We start from the raw sequence: 20,499 nt of genomic DNA on the forward strand, positions 1-20,499 counted from the left end.
CTTCGGCGACCTGGGGTTCCCGGGTTCAGATCCCGGGCGCGCACTGACGCACCGCTTGTCAGGCCATGCTGTGGCGGCGTCCCATATAAAGTAGAGGAAGATGGGCACGGATGTTAGCCCAGGGTCAATTTTCCTCAGCAAAAAGAGGAGGATTGGCATCAGATGTTAGCTCAGGGATGATCATCCTCACCAAAAAAAAAAAAAAAAAAAATGAGTATTAACCTAGAATTGTAATTAAGCATGAAGAGGCCCATGTCAGATATTTTCACTGTAAGTATCTTTGCGGTAGACATCTCTGCCGCAAGCAAACATTTTGACCACATAACTAATTGGCCATAAGGCAATTTTGCTGTAAAAGATAAAATAACAAAAAATAAAAGACGGACATTAAAAAGGACATAATGAAACACGTAGTACATATCTGGACTCCATTTAAATGTTCCACCACAGGCCCAGTCCCTTTATTTGACCAAATCATCTAAGCCAGATTCTGTGCCAAATGTCAAAATTCTGTCCACATCATGTTCTCCACTATCAAATAGCAAAAAATTTTCACCATTTTCAAGAAACTTACACTCATCAGGAATCAGATAACCATTTCTTTGTGGGGGGGGGGGTAGGAGGAGGAGCTTGATTCTTCTTTTGCTTCCAACTTCTAATATTGCTGATAAATTTGGTAAAGACGGCTTTAGAGAACAAGCTGTTGTATCTAAATTTAGCTAAAGAATGGATAATTAATGATCTTGAAGACCTGTGAATGACTAGCCGCCTCTTTGATATTTACCACAGCTTGGTAAACTTTTGGTTTTGACGGGTGGGAGGGATGACTGTGCTCACGGAAGGATTTACAAACTGATGTTACCATTTTCTAGTATGCAATATGGCTTTACACTCTCTCATTTCACACTTGCAGTAAGTTTTATCATCATATTTTCTAGTTGAAACCAAACCGTCAAACCAAACTGTCAACCAGTTATTTTATCTTTTACGGCAAAATTGCCTTACAGCCAGTTAGGCAGCAAAAATGTTTGCTGCAAAGATGTTTACGACGAAAGTACCTAAAACAGAATAGGCCATGTGTAAAATAGTAAACTAGGAACAATTTTAAAAAGGAAACTTTCTTGATTTTACTATATTGAAACAAGTAAAATAATGGCTTTACTTGTCGATTTTTTCGTTAAAAAAAATGCCTAAGGTGTTTATCACATGGGTTATATGTCTTTTTAGGAACTGTTCAGAAATATAACTGTGTTGCTGGGAAAGCAACCATTTAAGTTCTAAGATTGGAATGAGATATCAGAGATAAGATTATTCCACACAGTCACATTTATTATTTTCATCCTACCAAGTAGTTATTATAGCAAAAACTAGGGGGGGAAATCATTTGCACAAAATCCTTCACAGTAATAAATCCCAAGTATAAGAAGATCAACAGGCACAATTTTTCCTCCAGGTCATCACACATTCAAATGTGACTACCAGTTTCAGACATGAGTTTTGACTCTTAATGTGAATAACATGCTCATTATTAATAAGGCATTATTACCATATCAATTTGACCAGTGCTCTTTCATTATGGTGAGTTTTATATAAATATTTATGACAAAATCTGACTTGTCTGCCTTTTTTTTTGGTGAAATTCAAAACAACAGTTATGGTAAACAGAAGTTGAGTACAGTTTGAAAAAGAAGTTCATGAAGATGATCACTCAGGGATATTAAGATTTAATAGCTGAAAACTTAACTATTCTGAAAAATGTTTTGTGTGCTTCTCACCCCACTGTCCACTAGAGGGAGCATCACATCCAATTAAGACTTCATGGAGAATTTCCAAGCGGAAATGGGAATTCATATAAAACTTGATTTGCAAAAATTTTATATGTAGCATATATAGAATTAAATATAAAATCAAATCAAATAATCTCCCACTCCCAAAAGAATATAACAGGAAATATTTATCAAATAACTGGTCTGCTCAGAACCTTAAGTTTAAAAGTACTTACAGAAATCAGTTTGTCTCAGTTTAATGTAAATGCAAGTTACCCAGATATCTTGACATTATATGCAGAAAATGTATATTCTGATTCAGTAAGTCTGTGGTGCAGCATAAAACTCTGCATTGCTAACAAGCTCCCAGTTGATGATGCTGCTGATCCACAGGCCACACTTGGAGTAGCAAGAACTGAATGACAATGTAAACTGAATTTCCAAACTCACATGTTTAACTCTTACATAAAGTTAGGGAATTGACTGCTAAGGAGTAGGACCCCAAATTAGGGATGCAAACATTTGGGCAGATACCCCTGAAACTTGGTACCTTAAACTCCTAAATTCTGTTGAACTGCCTTAACAGTACAAGCACTCTGAAAAAGTTGGTCTCCCTCTGCCTGAAGAACATGCAGCAGCCTCCCCTATGATAAGCGCCTTGCGGAGGACTACTGATCCTCCTCAGGAACTACCCCCACCACCTCTCCGTCTGTCTGGATCTACGATCAGACTCAAGTCCTGGCAGCTTCCAAAGGACAAAACTAAAAAGTGCAACCCATGAGGAGGTGCATTACACACCAAAAGAATTGCAAGATTTTGCCATTTATATTAACAAAAACTTGGGGAACACATATGGGAAAGAATCCTAAGAGAGTTGGATTAGGGTGGAAGATAAGCTGCATTTATTGATATGGGTGCACTAAGCAGAGGCTGTGGATTCAATAAGTTGGCTCAAGTAGCTGGGAATGGCTCTAACAGTTTGCTTGGTTTGCTTGAAAGGTGGACCTAAAAGTGACCTATAGTAAATGAAGTTGAAATGTCAGAACTTCTTTGGTAGGAAGTTCTGAGAAAGAAGATATCTCACGGCTTAGGGCAATCAGAATGCTGAGTGGATTTAATATGTAAGACCTGCTTACCAACCCCATAACCATGTCCCTGGGAGGATCTAGAAATGATTCCATTCACCAAGCTATGAGAAATACATTCCTGAGAGGAGCCTTGGCCTTCTTTAAGAGCTCTGTGTTGGCTATTCTCCATAGACCAGGAATAAAAGTGGTAACTCCTGCCATCAAACTGGGTTCCCTGAATTTAGTAGGGGATGATGGGATCCCAGGGAGGCAGGGACCAAGAGCACTTAACCACCAAAGACAAGATGGGAGTGGATACCATAATGGCAGCCAAAACAGTAACCAGAAAGGTTTGAACTGATGAGATCTTTGACATTGGCTAATTAATAACAGTGTCCCTAGAACTGAAATAAATGGGCAATCGACTAAAGTCTTACTTGATTAGTATTAGTAGAAAAGCTCTAGGTCTGGTAAACAGAAGCATGACTTAAATCACTGAAAAAATAGAGCTGTGGGCCCTCTACCAATTCCCAGATTTGAGCCACTTCACAGACCTAGAGCCCCTTGAATGAAGGGAAGGTCAGGTCCCCTTGAGAAAGAACTGTATCAGAAAGCCAAATATGGATACTGTAAATCTTCCTCCTAGGCATCCCAAAAGAGATCTACAGTCATTTACAAGGATGACTTTGCACTGGGGAAGAGGACATAACCAGACCTTGGGGGATTACTGGACCTTGGCTCTGAACTAGTTAACTCCTGAAGACCCAAAATACATTGTAGGTCAACCTCTCAGGAATAGGAACTTATGGAAGTCACGGAATAAATGGAGTTTGGACTCAGATTCATCTTACTGTGGGTCCAGTAGGTCCCCGAATCCACCCTGTGGTTACATTCTCCAGTTCCAGAACGCATAACTGGAATAGACATCCTCAGCAACTGTCAGAATCCCCTCTCTTGTTCCCTTACCAATACAGTAATAGCTATTATGGTATAAAAGCCCAAGTGGAAGCCACCAAAACTGCCTTTACCTACCTAAATAAAATACTGCATTTCTGAGGGGCTTAATGCCACCATCAACGATTTGAGAGATGCAAAGATGGTGATTCCTCTCACATCCTCATTTAATTTGCCTATTTGGCCAATGCAGAAGACAGATCTTGGAGAATGACAGAGGATTATAGGATATCAAAGGTATAGAATATCAAAGGGAGAATGTGATTCAGCTATAAGAAGAATGAAATCACCCCAAGATGGGTAAAGGGATTTTGTATACTCTTCTGGAGAGGGTTAGTGTGTTTTCGGTTGTGTGAAGGACAGTTAGGAGGGAGAATGAGTTTGCTATTGTCGTTAAGTATGGTTAAATGAGGTGTGTATAGTTGACAAGGGATAAACTACGGTGGTTTCTGTAGTATAGCAACATAGCAAGCTGGAACTACATTTCCCAAAATTCCCTCTGTATGATTCTAGGTAAAGGTTGGCCACAAAAAGACACGTGTGAGATTTGGAAGGGACAAGTGAAGCAACCGTCATTATAGTCTGAAGGCTTGTGGAGGTTGCCAGGTACTGTTGCAGCTTGCGTCTATTGTCACTGACCTAATGCCTGCCCTTTTTGGCCTGGGGCTGCAGCCAGGCCCCGCTCCTCTGCTCTTCTCGCTCCTGCTGTCTCTTCCTGAACCTTGTCCAAGTCGTGGGGCCCATACATGAACAGTTCTGCGGCAAATGGCATTAGCAATTTCTGCAGGCCATCAGTGTCATCGAGGGGGAAGGCAGTGACAGACAGATGCAAGTTCCAATTTGTCCTTATTAGTTCCAATTGGATTCCAATTTGCTCTTGCTTTCCTCCACTTGACATCCAGCTTATCTTTCTGCCAGCTCTGTTGACTTACAATTCTTCAGGCCCACCACACAATGCAGAGGCAACAGCATCTTTACCAACTCCCACTATTATGTAAAGTCTAATCTCTATAATCCTTAACCTTTGTCACTCAATGTCACTTCTGATTCTCTGATCAAACTCTAACTGATACAACCTCTTTCTGGAAAACCTGACCAGCCCCAGAGAATAGCCCTGACAGTTGGGAGACACCAGATGACCATATACGTAGACACTCTTAGGGAAGGAATCTGCACAAATGCCCAGAGTTGTTTGTTTCTAACCGAGAAGTTTTTAGTGCCTCACTATGACCAGCCAAGAATGACCAGACACTTGAGAATAGCCCTTTTATATTTTCTTTTCAAACATTCCCAAAAGTAGAGAGAATAGCATAATGAAACCCCACATACTCATCAACCAGCTTCAGAAATTATCAACACATGCCCATCTTGTATAACCTATACCCACACCAATATCTCCCAACTACATTATTTTAAAGCAAACCCCAGAAAACCTGTCACTTTACCCATTATCTATCTCAAAAAGATAAAACTTTTTATTTTTTAACTTTTCATTTTGAAATCATTTCAGACTCATTAAAAAGTTGCAATAGTAAAGAATGCCCACGTCTTTTACAAGGATTCCCCAAAGGTTAACATCTTACATAATCAAAGAACAATTACCAAAATCAAAAAATTAACACTGATTTAATACTATTATCTGATCTACAGACAAATTCCATCAATTGTCCCACTAATGTCCAATTTTTGATCCAGGATCACACTTGGCAATTAGTTGTCATGCTTCTTTAATCTCCTTTAATCTGGAAGAGTTCTTCAGTCTCTCTCTGTCATTCATGACTTGGATACTTTTGCAAGTACTGCCTAGTTATAGTTGTGTAGACTGTTCCTCCATTTGGTTTTCTCTGATGTTTCCTCATGATTGAATTCAGGTTATGCATTTTGGGCATCTATATATCACAGAAGTGATGTTGTGTCCTTCTCAGTGCCTATCAGGAGGCACATGATGTCAATTTGTCCTATTATTGGTGATATTAACTTTGATCATCTGGTTAAAGTGACGCCTGCCAAGTTTTTCCACTGTGAGGTTACTATACTTTTCCCTTGTACTTAATAAGTACCTAGTGTGGAGTCTCTTTGAAACTATGTAAATATCTATCTCTGATCATACTTTTGCCCACTCATTTTAGCATCCATTGATCATTCTTATCCAAAGGCTCTGGATTAGATTCTTTCTGAGATCCCATCCAACTCAAACATTCTATCCCAAGATTCTATTAGCCTCTTAAATTAAGAATTTCACCTTTATTTGGTGAAACTGTTGGAAATTGTAGACAAGACTGGGGTCTTGTCAGCAAGACTGGGGTGGGGGAGATAATCTGCATAAACGCCCCACTGATTAAAATTTCACAACACTGAAACAGATTTACTTTAATGATACTCTTTATCTAAGCAAGTAAGCCTGAAATATAAGGAGACTTACATACAATTTGGCTCTATAGTCTCTCTTAAGTAAAATTTACGGTGGGATATTAATAAGTCTAGAGGGAGGGGCCAGCCTGGTAGCAAAGTAGAGGAAGACTAGCACAGATGTCAGCACAGGGGCAATCTTCCTCACCAAAAAAGAAAAAAAGCCCCAATAAATGTTGTTAAAAAAAAAGTCTAGAGGGAAAAAATCATGATTCTTCACAAATGATTAAAATACTTTTGGCAGAATCCAACACCTATTCTTAATTTAAAACTCTTGAGAAAATAGAAACGGATGGACACTTCCTTAACAGGATAAAATATACGTACCTCAGTCCTAAAACCAGCATCTTACTTAACAAGGAAACCCTAGAGGCCATGAAGAAGACAAGAATGCCCACTACCTCCACTACTATTTAACATTGTTATGGAGGCATTACTCAAAATAAGTAGCCTAGAAAAAAACACTTAGAGGCATAAAAATTGAAAAAGAAGAAACAAAACTATGTATTTGAAGATGACATAAGAGTATTCCCAGAAATTCAATTTTCTATAATTAAATCAGTGGGGGACCAGCCCCGTGGCCTAGTGGTTAAGTTCGGCACACTTGCTTCACTTTGGCAGCCCAGGTTCAGTTCCCGGGTGCAGACATACACCACTCGTCGGCAGCCATGCTGAGGAGGCAACCCACACACAAAACAGAAGAAGACTGGCACATATGTTAGCCCAAGGTGAATCTTCCTCAAGTAAAAAAAAAAAGAGAGGAAGATTGGCAACAGATGTTAGGGTGAATCTTCCTCAGCAAAAAAAAAAAAAAAAACAAACAGTGTGGTACCGGTGCATGAATAAGCAGACCAACGGAACAGAGTAGAAAGTCCAGAGTTAGACCCAACTAGTACATGATCTAGAATATGACCACTGGAGTAAATCACTGAGACAAAAATAATCTTTTTAATAAATGGTGATGGGACAACTGGATAGCCATTTGGAAAAAGGTAAAATTAGGGGCCGGCCCAGTAGCATAGTGGTTAAGTTTGCATGCTCCGCTTTGGGGGCCTGGAGTTCACAGGTTTGGATCCCAGGTGCAGACCTATGCATGGCTTATCAAGCCATGCTGTGGCAGCGTCCCACATATAAAGTAGAGGAAGATGGGCAAGGATGTTAGCCCAGGGCCAATCTTCCTCAGCAAAAAGAGGACTGGCAACAGATGTTAGCTCAGGGCTAATCTTCCACACGAGAAAAAAAAAAAAAGGTAAAATTAGATCCACTCCTTATACCATACATAAGAATAAACTCTAAATGAATCAAAGATCTAAATGTAAAGATTTAAGCTACACGAGTTCAAGAAGAAAACATGGGTGAATTCCTCTATCATAAGCAAAGTTAAAAGACAATCTGAGAGAAAATATTTGCCATATTTATCAAAGATAAAGGGCTTACATCTCTAATATACAAAAACCTGTTTAAAATTTGGGGGGAAAATAGACCAAAAATCTTATAGAATAATGGGCAAAAGATACATGGAGACAATTCACGAAAAGATATAAATATGGCCTTTAAATATGAAAAGATGTTTAATTGTACTCATAATGCAAATTAAATTTAAATGCAATTTAAACTATACTTAGATACCACTTCTCACCCATCAGATTAGCAAAAATTCAAAAGCTTGACAATACACTCAGTCTGCAAAGCTGAGAGAAACAAGCACTCTCATACATTGCTAGTGGAAATGTAAAAGGTACCACCCCTACATAGGTATTGACACTTGGACCCAGCAATCCCACCTCTAGGAATTTCCCCTGAAGATATACCTGCAACAACACAAAAATACATAAGTGCAAGCTTATTCATTACAGCACTATTCACAATTGCAAAATACTGGAAATCACCTAAATGTCCAAGCATAGGAAATTAGAAACTATGGTATGTACACAAAATAGAGTATTACAAAACCATAAGAAAGAAAAAGAAAGATCTCTATAAACTGATACGGAGCAATTTCCAGTAGATATTTTAAGTGAACAAATCAGGTTCAAAAGAGCAAACACAGTATGCTATCTTTCATATAAGAATGGAAAATAAAACACACATATTTGCTTATCTTTACCAAAAAAAAAAAAAAAGAGAGAGAGAGAGAAGATAAATCAGAAAACAATGAACTTTGTTACCTAAAAGGGGTGGCGGTGGGGAACAGTATAGATATGGGAGGGGCTGACACTTCTATCTTTTTTATAGTTGGAGTTTTGGAAGCATGTTAATGTTCTACATATACAAAACTAAATCAAAAAGGATGGAGGAGAAAACCTAAAACTCAAAGCAAAGTGAAACAAATGAACTCAATTGTATTTCCAATGAATACCAATAAATAGACTGAAAGAATACAAAATGAGCACCGTACTTAACTATATACTCTCAGTCTTTGGTGGAGTAGATGGGAGGGGGAAACTGCAAACAAATTCTGTACTGTTTTAAGTGGGTTTTTTTTTTTTTTTGTAATGATGTGGGCATAGAAATTCTGAAACAATTTTAGATGATAAATTTTAGACATTGTCTAGGACCAAGTTCTAACTGAGGCAGAAAGGATATACAAGTATGGAATAGGGGAAGGCAAGGAAGAACCCTGAGGAGACAAATTGGAATTGAAAGTATTGGTGCGAACTCACGACTTCTAAAATATGTATGTGTATATGTATGCATATTTGTATGCACCTGCAAAGTTCCTAACTTTGTCTGCTGAGAGAGTCAAAGAGCAAAGACATCCCAGTAGCAATGAGCACACCAAACACTCAGATCTTGGTCTCTAATATTATTCCTCACTAAAAGAAACCAGGAATTCTCAGAGAAATACTGATTCCAGGGTTGGGGCAGGATAGGTACAGAGTGAGCTGAACATTTGTTATGCCAGAAAGTAAGGAAGCACTAAAAATAATAGTTGGGCCATATCACAAGGACTCAGGATCCACCTTGAGAGGTTTCCTACTAAAAAAAATCCAGAACAGGGGCCAGCCCAGTGGCGCAAGCAGTTAAGTGCGCGCGCTCTCCTGCGGCAGCCCGGCGTTCGCCGGTTCAGATCCTGGGCACGCACCGACGCACTGCTTGGCAAGCCATGCTGTGGCGGCGTCCCATAGAAAGTGGAGGAAGATGGGCATGGATGTTAGCCCAGGGCCAGTCTTCCTCAGCAAAAAGAGAGGAGGATTGGCAGATGTTAGCACAGGGCTGATCTCCTCACAAAAAAAAAAAAAAAAAAAAACAAAACTCCAGAACAATTTCAGCACCAAAATAATTAGGTACACAATTAATTATAAACCATTGAAAAAAACGGAAATTCACGAGTCCATACTGATAATAAAAAGATAAATAATGAAGGAGAAGGGCAGGCTCTTGCTTATTGTAGAATGCTGGGCTGAATGTCAACTGGTAAGTGTGGGGCGAGTGCTGTAGTAGGAAAACCAACGTTTTGCAACTATCACACCAAAGATTCAATCAAGAAGGAATCATCCATGGATGCTAAATCTAAGGGGAAATTTTAACGAGCAGGACATTTCCATGGTCTTAAAATGTCTCCCCACAGATTATTAGTTGGGGCCAGGGGGGAATAGCGCTCAGCGGAAAAAGAGAGCAACAGCTTGACTGGGTGATCACAATTAACACCATCAACAGAAGGCAGCTGGACATCTTGAGCTTCCAGATTCGATACCCTGAAGATACATCACCCACGTAGCATCCCAGCTGAGAATGCATAACCTGAATCTAACCAGAAAGAAAGATTAGGTAAACTCAAAATGAAGAGCGTTCTGTTAAAAAAAAGGAAAAAATGTCAGTGTTATACATGACAAGGAAAAGTTGTGGAAATGTTCCAGATTAAAGAAGACCAAAGATAGGACAAGTAAACGCAATGCTTGACTGGATCCTGTACTAAAAGGAAAAAACATTGGGTCACTTGACAAAATTGAAATACAGATTAAGTAAAGCATTGTAGTAAAGTTAAATTTACTGAAATTGACATGTCTGATAACTTCCCTATTCTTTGGATATACACACTAAAGTATTTAGGGAGAAAGGAGTGTGTGTGTGTGTGTGTGTGTGTAAAGATGGGGGCTCAAGGGAGGAGAGAGTGTGCAAATGATAAAGCAAGTGAGGTCAAACGTTAATAGTTTAATCTGGGCAAAGGGTATACAGACTTTTTTTTTGGTTCTATTCTTATTCTCGCAACTTTTCTGTAAATTTGAAATTATTTCCAAATAAAAGTTTTAAAATTTTCGAAAATTATGGTGAGAAGAGATTATTTTTCCATGAAGGTAGCTAGAGAAGCATATAACTGTTTCAACCAAAATGACAGTATGTCTAAAGGCAAATGTTGAAAATGATCTTAAAAATAACTCCAGGTTCTAATGTCACATAATTTTCTGCACACATACTACTAAAACTCTATTCCAGTCCACCATACATAAAAGAGTAGATGTGTACTTAGGAATAATTTAAACATTTGATTATGTACGTATACTCCCTAATTCCTTTCCAACATATTGAGTGCTATTTCAGGATGCTATAACATGCATTTGGTGAGTGCTTACTGAGTACTTACAGTGGGCTAGATGTCATTTCATTTAACCCTTTTAAATCTTTGCTACTCATGTATGATCAGCAGATCAGTAGCTTTTGCATCACCTAGGAGCTTGTTAGAAATGCAGAATCTCACACCCAACCCAGACCTTACTGAATCAGAATCTGCACTTGGACAAGATCTTCAGGTGATTCATACGCACGTTAAAGTTCAAGAAGGACTGCTCTAAGTGGCTTACCTCACTAGAGGTTTATTTCCAGCTCCCGCCAAACCTGACGCATGTAGGAGCAGCGCTCCTTCACGCCATGACTCGTGCTTCCTGTTTCTCCATCTCAATTCACGGCCTCCAGTCATCAAGGCAAGGTAAGAGCGAGCAGGGAAGATGGCACAGGGTATTTCACGGCAGACCCAGAAATGGCTTGTATAACCTCCAGCCCACACTCCACTGGCCAAAACTGAGTCACAGGACCCCAATCCAACTGCAAGGAGGCTGGGGAATGTAGTCGTCTTGTGTGCCCACTGAGGAAATGAAGCAAGTTTACTAATGGACACTGTGATGTCTCAGAAATACTAAGGAAAGTTGAATAACCAGGCTTGAGCAAGGGCAGAGCAAAGAGAATTATGAGGACCATCAACTGGAGTTCAACTTCTTTTAGTTAAATTCTAAAGCCAATGGCCAGCCAGTGAACTGGCTCACCTTCTCTCAAAAGGTTCACTCTTGGTCTTACCAGCTGACAACGCAAAAAAAGTGGACATAAGCTGGCAAGCATTTCAAAGGCATCTTCATCCCAAGCAGCGTACACCCTTCTATACAATTCCAAATGAAACAAAGTCTAAGAAAAACTTTCTCAAAGTTTATTTAAATCTCTAATCACAAAAAAATGAAAGAAGCTTGATTGGAGGAAAAATACAAAATATATAAAGTACAAAGGGATATCTTCCCCTCATCCCGGTCCCATTCTCCAGAAGTATCATATTAGAATTCTGGGGTGTTCTTCCAGACTTCTTCTATACACACAAGTACATATACACATACACAAAGATTTTATTTAAAATACATACATTGTTCTACAACTTTATTCACCCAGCAGTGTGTCATGGACATCCATCCACATCTGTACCAAGAGATCCACTTCAGTCTTAACAGCTAGATGGTATTCTACAATATGGCTGCACCAAAATTTAACCAGTTTCCTATTAATGGACATTAAAATTCTCCCCCCCCCCCTTTTTTTTTTGCTGAGGAAGATTCACCCTGAGCTAGCATTTGTGCCCATCTTCCTCTATTTTGTATGTGGGTCACCACCACAGCATGGGTGACAAGGTCCGCACTCAGGAACCGAACCCACGAACCCGGCTGCCGAAGTGGAGTGTGCCGAACTTAATCACTAAGCCACAGGGCTGGCCCCACTTTTTCCCTATTTTTTAATCACCAAAATGCTATGCTAAGTATCCTTGTGCAACCATTGTTATCTGTCTTTCCGTCAGAATCCCACAAGCAGAGTCAAGAAAACAGAGTGCTCAATTTTCATAGGTACTACCAAAAAAAGAACAGTACCAATTTATACTTCTACAAGTGTATGAATGCTCTCTAGTCCATATTTGTTCTTAAAAGGAAAATAACAGACACTTTTTTAGGGTTGTTATGAGAATTAAGTGAAGTAGTACACAAGGTGAAGCACTTAAAATCATGCCTGGCGTTGTTCAATAAGTGATAATAAGTATTAGCTATTGAATAACAATATTTAATTGTCACATATTATGGTAACAAATAAATGGAAAGTGCCTCTCTTACCTTCCCTTGATAATCAAGGTTAATCACCACCCCCCATCTGGCCATATCCAATTCAGTGGAACATCTCTCCCTTGACTCCTAACAACCAGAACCAGCCCAGAGTTAGAGGATGGGAAGCAAAAATTGAGTGAATCATCCAAGAGACACTAACTCCATACCTTGGTTCCTGATCCCATATATCCTGGCAGGTTAGGAGAAAATCTGAACCAAATATTATGCACTGGTTCACAACATATACTAGAGAACAAACCCAAGCCTCTCAAAATGATACAAAAGACACCTCCAGTGTTTTATAACCGTGGTTCTCCAAGTATAGTCCAGGGACCCCTGGGAAGCCCCAAGGCCCTTTAAGGAGGCACACAAGATCAAAACTATTTTCATAATAATACTAAGACATTTTCTGCCTTTTTTATTCTCCTTCTGTCATGAGCGTACAGTGGAGTTTTCTAGAGGCTACACGCCATGTGATTTTGCAATACACTGAACGCAGAAGCAGTTATGAGAATCCAAGCTCTTCTATTAAGCCAGACCTTAAACAGACATGCAAAATTGTAAAGCAGGCAACTTTTCTCAGTAAGTTTTCTTTTGTTTTGGAAAATATAGTTTGTTTCATTAAAAAACTTCGTTAAAATGTAATAATTTGTGTTTAAATACTTATTTTCAAAACTTATCAGTTTTAATTTTTATGCAGTAAAATCAATAAATGTAACCACATAAACAAAACCTCTTCAGAACCCTAAATAACTTTAAAACCCCTCCTATGAAATCCTTTTCAATAATTTTTAAGACTATAAAGGGGTCCTGAGACTGAAAAGTTTGAGAATCACTGGTCTATGAAATCTGCTGTCTCAAACGACAGTGTATGTTAAGAGCAGTCAGACCACAGGCATTAGCCCATTGCTTCAGTTCTCCTTCTGTGAGGTCAGAGACAACCTTGTGAGGGACACCACAGCTCTACAGATTTTCAGTAGGTCTCAGAGACGGTAGCACAGGTAGAGAAGACAAATCCAAATGCATGAAAAAATGAGTGTCCCAATGAGAACAAATCTACGATCCCTCCATGACAAGAGGGTCTAAAATAAAAACCTGACACCAGTTGGCTGGCTGGTCCTGAAGGTATGTCACCATCTGGGGCACTCAGGATCCCTTACTACCAGTCGCAAACTGGGCACTCTGTACCAGCAAAAGCCCCAATGGCCATGGTGAGGGGAAGTCTGTACTGCTGAGTTCCAGGCACCAGCCTCCAACCCTGTCCCCATGGTTGCTCTGTTCGTGAGCCTTCTGAACAAGCACCAGGCTGTCTGAAGAAGGAGAACAACTTACTGCTATCCACAAAGCAGGTCATCCTGTCTGAGTAAGAACATCCTCTGCTGTGGCATTCACATGGACCAAATGTTTTCAGGCTCAAGGCTCAGCCATATAGCCCTTCCCCAAACTTCTTTTCAGAAGAAAAGGAAGAAGCAAAAGAAACAGGAATTATAACTTCCACTTAAAAAGAAAAATGGAAGTCATATCCATAGAGTCCTTTCTCAACCCACCTTATTATCCAGCCTTCCACTTTATTTTATTCCAAGTCCATGACCCTTAGGTAAACTCATTAGCCATTGCCCAGGAATCTGCAAATCCTGACTTCAAGCCATCTCTCAAGGTTCTACCCTTCGAGAGGATTTCACTAGTCCTTCAACCTTCAGCCCTTCACCTCCTCCAGAAGAGTGTATAACATTCCAGCAGTTCACTTGAACCTGGTGCTGTCACATTTCACAAAATCAGCTGTAAACCCACATAATGCCTTTCATCCACTATTTGAACAGAGCTGAGTGCCTCCCTGTCTCCACTTGGCTCTTTCTAATCGGCCCTTAAACCTTGGGTTAGGAAGCCAATGAGAGAATTCTGCCTTTGTTGAAACTATTCATTCCAATGCCTAACATTCTTGGTAACTCACCTTATTCAGAAAATTCATCTTACACCTCAGCCTCTCGGTTTCCAGATCATTTTAACAATCTTTTCTTATTCCCTACCTCAGCCACTTTCTGCCAGACCCTAAACCTTGTACTAACACATACACTACTTCTAAAGCATATACATGTCAAGTCATCCCATTCTCTGACCACTCCACCATTTCTCTGACCACCTCAGGTCCTCTAATCCATTGATTCCACCATATTTCACTGTCCATCACCCTCCTTACGACCTCAGTCCCTAGCTGAGAAATCATGGTCCATGATTACAACCTCCCTTGCCCTCTCTCCATCCATCATGCTAACCTGGAAGTCCTGGGTAAACCCAATTCTCATAGTTAAGCAGCCGACCAGTGGGAGAGAAAAAAACACCACCCTGTTAACTGCTCTCACTTTATTTTTTATTTTTTTTATTTTTATTTTTTGTGAGGAAGATTAGCCCTGAGCTAACATCCAACGCCCATCTCCTCTTTTTGCTGAGGGAGACTGGCCCTGAGCTAACATCTGTGCCCACCTTCCTCTTCTTTATATGGGACGCCACCACAGCATGGCCTGACAAGGGGTGCATCGGTGCACGCCCGGGATCCGAACCCGTGAACCCCGGGCCGCCGAAGCGGAGGGTGCGCACTTAACTGCTGAGCCACCAGGCCGGGCCCTCTCACTTTAAATAAATGAACGCAAGTTTTAAGCGGACCCCAGCGATCCTACTACATTTCACTAAGCATTTCACTCTTCTCTCCTAGAAGAATATTTCAAACCTTCTTTTCTCTAAGACTGAGTCACTCAGCAACCACTTCTCTAGCTGTCCTCAAACCTTTCAATCACTGCTGCTGCCTTCTCTGGCACCTCTTCTCCTTACCGCAATATATGAAGGTATTCCCTCCTACCTCCACCCCAGGTCCAGGCCTTGGCCAAGGTGGATTACATCATCTCACCCAACACAGTGTTCTTTTTTTGCCCTTTACTGCCTGGTCATATTTACATACACTCTAACGCAAATGTGGTGCCTTTATTTTCTACAATTGATCTAATCTGTCTCATGAACACGAGGTTGTTTTTTCTGTAATTAATCTAATCTTCCTCACGAACACTCACTCTAGTAAACAGCCAGAAACTTAAAATTTGCCAAGTAATATCTCAGTCTCTTCCAGCTAATATTCACACATTTAAGTTTAACTCCTTACCAGAGCTGGTTTAAATAGGTGCTTTTAGGTAAATTGTTCTCCAAATGGGGCTTATGGGACATTCTCATGGCGGCAAGAAGACCTTGGATCTTGGTATCTCTATGGATCCTCGCTGGTCTCTGCTGCAAGGTGACTGGGTCCCATGGCTAGACTGGCGCCATCGCACCTTTTGGGATGTCATGCTGGCTCCTATCTCTGGTATCCATGATCCTGACCTTTAGTCTAGAGTCACACAGTCCTTTGTCATGATGCCTGCTGTTCCACCAGGCCTCTAAGCTCCTCCACATCCCTCAGAGTGGTACGCAAGCATTTCAGAATCCCCTGCTACCACAGGCTCATCTATCTACCCATTTCCTTCTACCACTGCTGTGCTGTAGCCCCCAATGTTGGCACAGCACCAACCTAATAGCTATCTCCTCTCGAGATTCCAAACAAACAGCAGAGCCAAAGGCCTTCTACTCTTGACTGTCCCCTCAACCCACTGAACACCCTCACCCTAACTGCAGAACTTTGGCCAGACAGGGAAGGTCAGAATATATATTTCTCACAATCTGTTTTCCCTACTTCTGTCCCCCTTCTTCCCACAATCCACCATGGCTGAAAAAGACGGACTTTCCACTTCCAATTCATCCTCCTTCCTCCCGGGAGGCACTAAGCCTCATGCTTGGCCTTAATGATGGAAGAGATCTCCTCTTTACCCTACAGAAGAAACCATCATTCGAGTTTGCCAGAGGTAGCTCTTGATATGGAAACTGCATGCAACTCGAAACTTCAGAAAACCAGAAACATACAGTGACTTAAAATTCCCCAAAATATTATCCCTTCACAACTTCAACAGTTAGCATCTCCTGTGTGCTAGGCCGCAGAGATATAAAGATTAGACTTAGGTCACTACACTGGGTAATGGTGAGACCTACAAACAAAACAATTACAATAGAATTGTATGTGCTACATTTACCAAAACAAACAGAAAACACCAGTGACCCCTCTGTCAATCCTTTCCAGCTCCATCAAACTAAAAATGTGTGCAACAGCAGAAAAAGGATAATATAAATTATTTCAGGTCACAATTTCATTGTCATTTCATCTGAAATTGTCATTTCATCTTTCTCCAATTTACATACTTCATTTTCTATTCACTCACAACATAAAAAACCAGAAGCCGATCCTTAATGAGAGGAAAAAAGCAAGAGAAGCTACGAAGCAGGTTCAAGTTTCTCTGTTAATAAATATAAATACACAAGAACTAAAGCACTAATCAAACCAGCCCAAGGCCAAAGGAAATCAGAATCTTATAACAAAAAATTATGTGGAGACTAATGAAGTAACTATAATAAATACTTGTTATTTTATTTTACTATATTTTGGTCCCCTTCCAACAAGCCATGGAACTGTTGTTAACTGTTACAAACTAATATTTTCATTCTATTTCTTTCTTTCTTTTTTTTGCTGAGGAAGATTCACCCTGAGCTAACATCTGTTGCCAACCTTCCTCTCTTTGTATGTAAGCTGCCACCACAGCACGGCCACTGTCAGATGAATGGTGTAAGTCCATGCCTGGGAACTGAACCCAGGACGCTGACTCAGAGTGTGCCAACCTTAACCACTAGGCCACTGGGGCTGGCCCCTCATTCTATTCTTTAATTCAAATGGAAGGCAGCAGACGAGCAAGGACAGCTAGAGGAAAATTCTGCCAGATGTTCATACTATAAACCAAGAGGTTCCTATGTGCCAGGCTTTGGGGCTACAAAAATTGAAAGATGTAATATCTACTCTCAAGGACTTCACCGTTGACGATGCATAAAGAAACAAGTTTTACTTACAAGGTGATAAGGAACACAGAAACCGTATCTCCCAAAGATGGCCATTCAACAGCGGTAGAAAACTGCATGAAACAATGCACCAAACTTTGATTTCTCTAACACGATTTCCAGGCTGTAGAGATTCCCAACTAGGCACTTCAGAAGCACTGCACCCACTCGAGTACACGTGTTCAACAGAGCACCTACTACCACAACACAAGCGAACTAGATCCTAGCAATCCAAAACGACTGCAAATATATGTTTTTGTGTAGAGTACCAATAAACAAGTGTTTATTAGTCAGTATGAAAAATCCATTTGTGTGTTTTAGTTTGTTTTGTTTGGATGCCTGGCATTCACTGATATCCCTTTTCCTATGTTTACGTTTGCTGATTTTCCCCACTAACTGAATATTGGTGGGAAGTAGAGCCTGCCTCCTTTCTTAAGAGCCAAAAAGGCCGAATACTCACCTTCTCAACTTCCTGCGCAGCTAGGGTGCAGGCAGCGACCTAAGCTCAGGCAATCCAAGACACCCACTGAGGACTCTAAACCAGAAGCTAATATCACAAAGAAGCATGGTTGAGAAAACTACTTTCCAGCAACAACCAGCTTCCCAGGCAGCAGCAGTGTGGCAAGAGTAGCAGCAGTGTCCAGTGTCCCGGTGCTGGTGGTACATGCTGCAGAACCCAGTATTACCAGGCATCATCAGAAGTGATGTACTCCCCCGGTCCCAACCCCAACTACTTCTGAAGTGCAATTCTGACTGTGAAACTTTCCTTGGTTCCTGTTCATTTTCAGAGCCAGGTTTTCTCCAGACTTTAAAGCAGTGCTGTGGGCCGGCCCCGTGGCTTAGCGGTTAAGCGCGGGCCCTCCGCTACTGGCGGCCTGGGTTCGGATCCCGGGCGCGCACCAACGCACCACTTCTCTGGCCATGCTGAGGCCGCGTCCCACATACAGCAACTAGAAGGACATGCAACTATGACACACAACTATCTACTGGGGCTTTGGGGGAAAAAAAGGAGGAGGATTGGCAATAGATGTTAGCTCACAGACGGTCTTTCTCAGCAAAAAGAGGATTAGCATGGATGTTAGCTCAGGGCTGATCTTCCTCACAAAAATAAATAAATAAATATAAATAAATAAATAAATAAATAAATAAAGCAGTGCTGAGAACTCCCCAATACCCTTTCACGAAATTTCTTTTTTTGCTTTAATCATTACAGTTCTTGCCGATAAGAAAAATGAGTGACAGCAGTAATGAAACAGCATGGTCAATCAAGAGCATCTCACACAAAAGGCCAGGTTTGTGTAATCTATTTTGGAAAATGGACAATTCCACGTGTAGTATGACTCAGGTTCAGCTCTGATACTTCAGTTAATAATTTGTCATCACGTATTCACTCTAAAACTTTTCCATTCCAAGTACTAAATAACTTGTCTGTCTGATTTTATCTCCAAGATTACCCATGTCTTCTCCATCAATTAATATTATAGGACTTAAGAAACAGCAAGTGCTCTACTTGGGACTACATTCAAACTCTAGATACACCCCCAAAGGATTTAACAGGATGAAGAGCCCAACTTTCTCCAATTTCCTTGAATGAGAATCAAAGACCTATGACTTTCAACGTCAGGCCTTCAGCGAAACGTCCAATCTTGAAAGTGATGAACTGTATTCAACCATACAGTTTACAAAAACCTCAAGGTGCTCTCCCCTCAACAGATTTTTTGTTGTTGTTGCTCTTATGGTTACTTCAGGAAGCAACAGATAATTATTTGGTACCTTCAAAATACAAAATTAAATAAATTCCTCAATTATGCACCAAATAAGGACATAGTAAGACTAATGGCCAAGCTACTGATCTGAGCTTTGCACTTACCTGCTCACCTCCACCGGCCCCAACCCCAAGCTAGTAGGTCTGGAAGAGGAGTACCAGAAAAGATCATCCCACCCATCCCAAACAGAGCCCTCCTCCTTGGCATATAATAGGAGCTCAGTAACAGTTGTTGCTTGAACACAATTCCTATGACTGTGCATATATATTACATATTTCCATAAATTGCTTTCGCACAGCACTTCACACTGGCCCAGTGGTTCCAGGCTTATAAAACACTTGCACACGAATTCTCGCATCTAGATAGGTGGTTAAGGGTCAGACTTGCTTGCACAGCCATTAAAAGCAGGGCACAGCATGGAACCTCAGGAACACGCTCCGACAGCGCGGCACTGCAACCCTAGTTCAGCCCTTCTGATACACTGTAATTGATTCTCTCTCTCACTTATCTGCTCCTTAAACATTCTTAAGGATGTCCCGATCATCTTCGCATCCCCAGGCCAGACAGAACCTGGACCAAAGCAAGTGCTCCGTAAACACCAAGATTCTTCCGCCCCCTGCACGCCGGGTCCTTCCCCGGCGGGGCCTCAGCCGCGAGCCTGATTTATCCACATCCCCGGGCCACCCACCGCCACCCCCGCCAACTGTGACTTCCACAGCCGCACCGAGGAAGCCTGTCGCACAGCACACAGACTTTCCGTGCCCCGGCAACACTGCCCGCGGCCCAACGCTTGCCCTTAAAGTCTGCCCCCCGATTCCCCCCAGTTCCCAGCGCAGCCCGGGGGTTGTCAGCGAGCCCCGCTCCGCCCCCGGGAACCGCGCGCGTCCGGGGGAGCGCGGGGCTGGGCACCGCGACAGCACCGCCGAGCTCCTGTGCAGCCACGGCCAGGCGGAGTCCCAGGGCGGGCTGCCCGCCCGACGCCCCCCGCACTGCTCGGGCTCCGGTGGGCGAGGGCGCTCCGCACGTACCCCAGGAGGCAGCGGTCGCAGACGACGCCACGACTCCCTTTGCACACCGTGTACGCCAAGGGATCCGAGCGGAAGAGCAGCTCTCCGGGGCGCAGCGGCACCAAGGCGCGCAGCCCGTTTCCCCTGTCGGCGGTGCTGAACTTTTCCACCTTCAGCGGCTCCATCCTCCTCAGCTCCCCGCCTCAGACCGCCGCGTC

General features: G+C 41.6%; 1 protein-coding gene across 4 annotated transcripts in view; it reads right to left on the bottom strand.

The window, feature by feature from the left end:
• Positions 1 to 20,499, bottom strand: part of SMYD3 (SET and MYND domain containing 3) — a 670,522-nt gene extending 650,023 nt beyond the window's left edge. For all 4 annotated transcript variants that reach the window (XM_058533571.1, XM_058533572.1, XM_058533574.1 and 1 more), the window contains exon 1: positions 20,303 to 20,499. In XM_058533571.1, the coding sequence (XP_058389554.1) occupies positions 20,303 to 20,466 (164 nt within the window). In that variant the 5' untranslated portion in view covers positions 20,467 to 20,499. The remainder of the gene's footprint in view (positions 1 to 20,302) is intronic.

The sequence above is a fragment of the Diceros bicornis genome, chromosome 38, assembly GCF_020826845.1.
Source record: "Diceros bicornis minor isolate mBicDic1 chromosome 38, mDicBic1.mat.cur, whole genome shotgun sequence".
Taxonomy (NCBI): domain Eukaryota; kingdom Metazoa; phylum Chordata; class Mammalia; order Perissodactyla; family Rhinocerotidae; genus Diceros; species Diceros bicornis.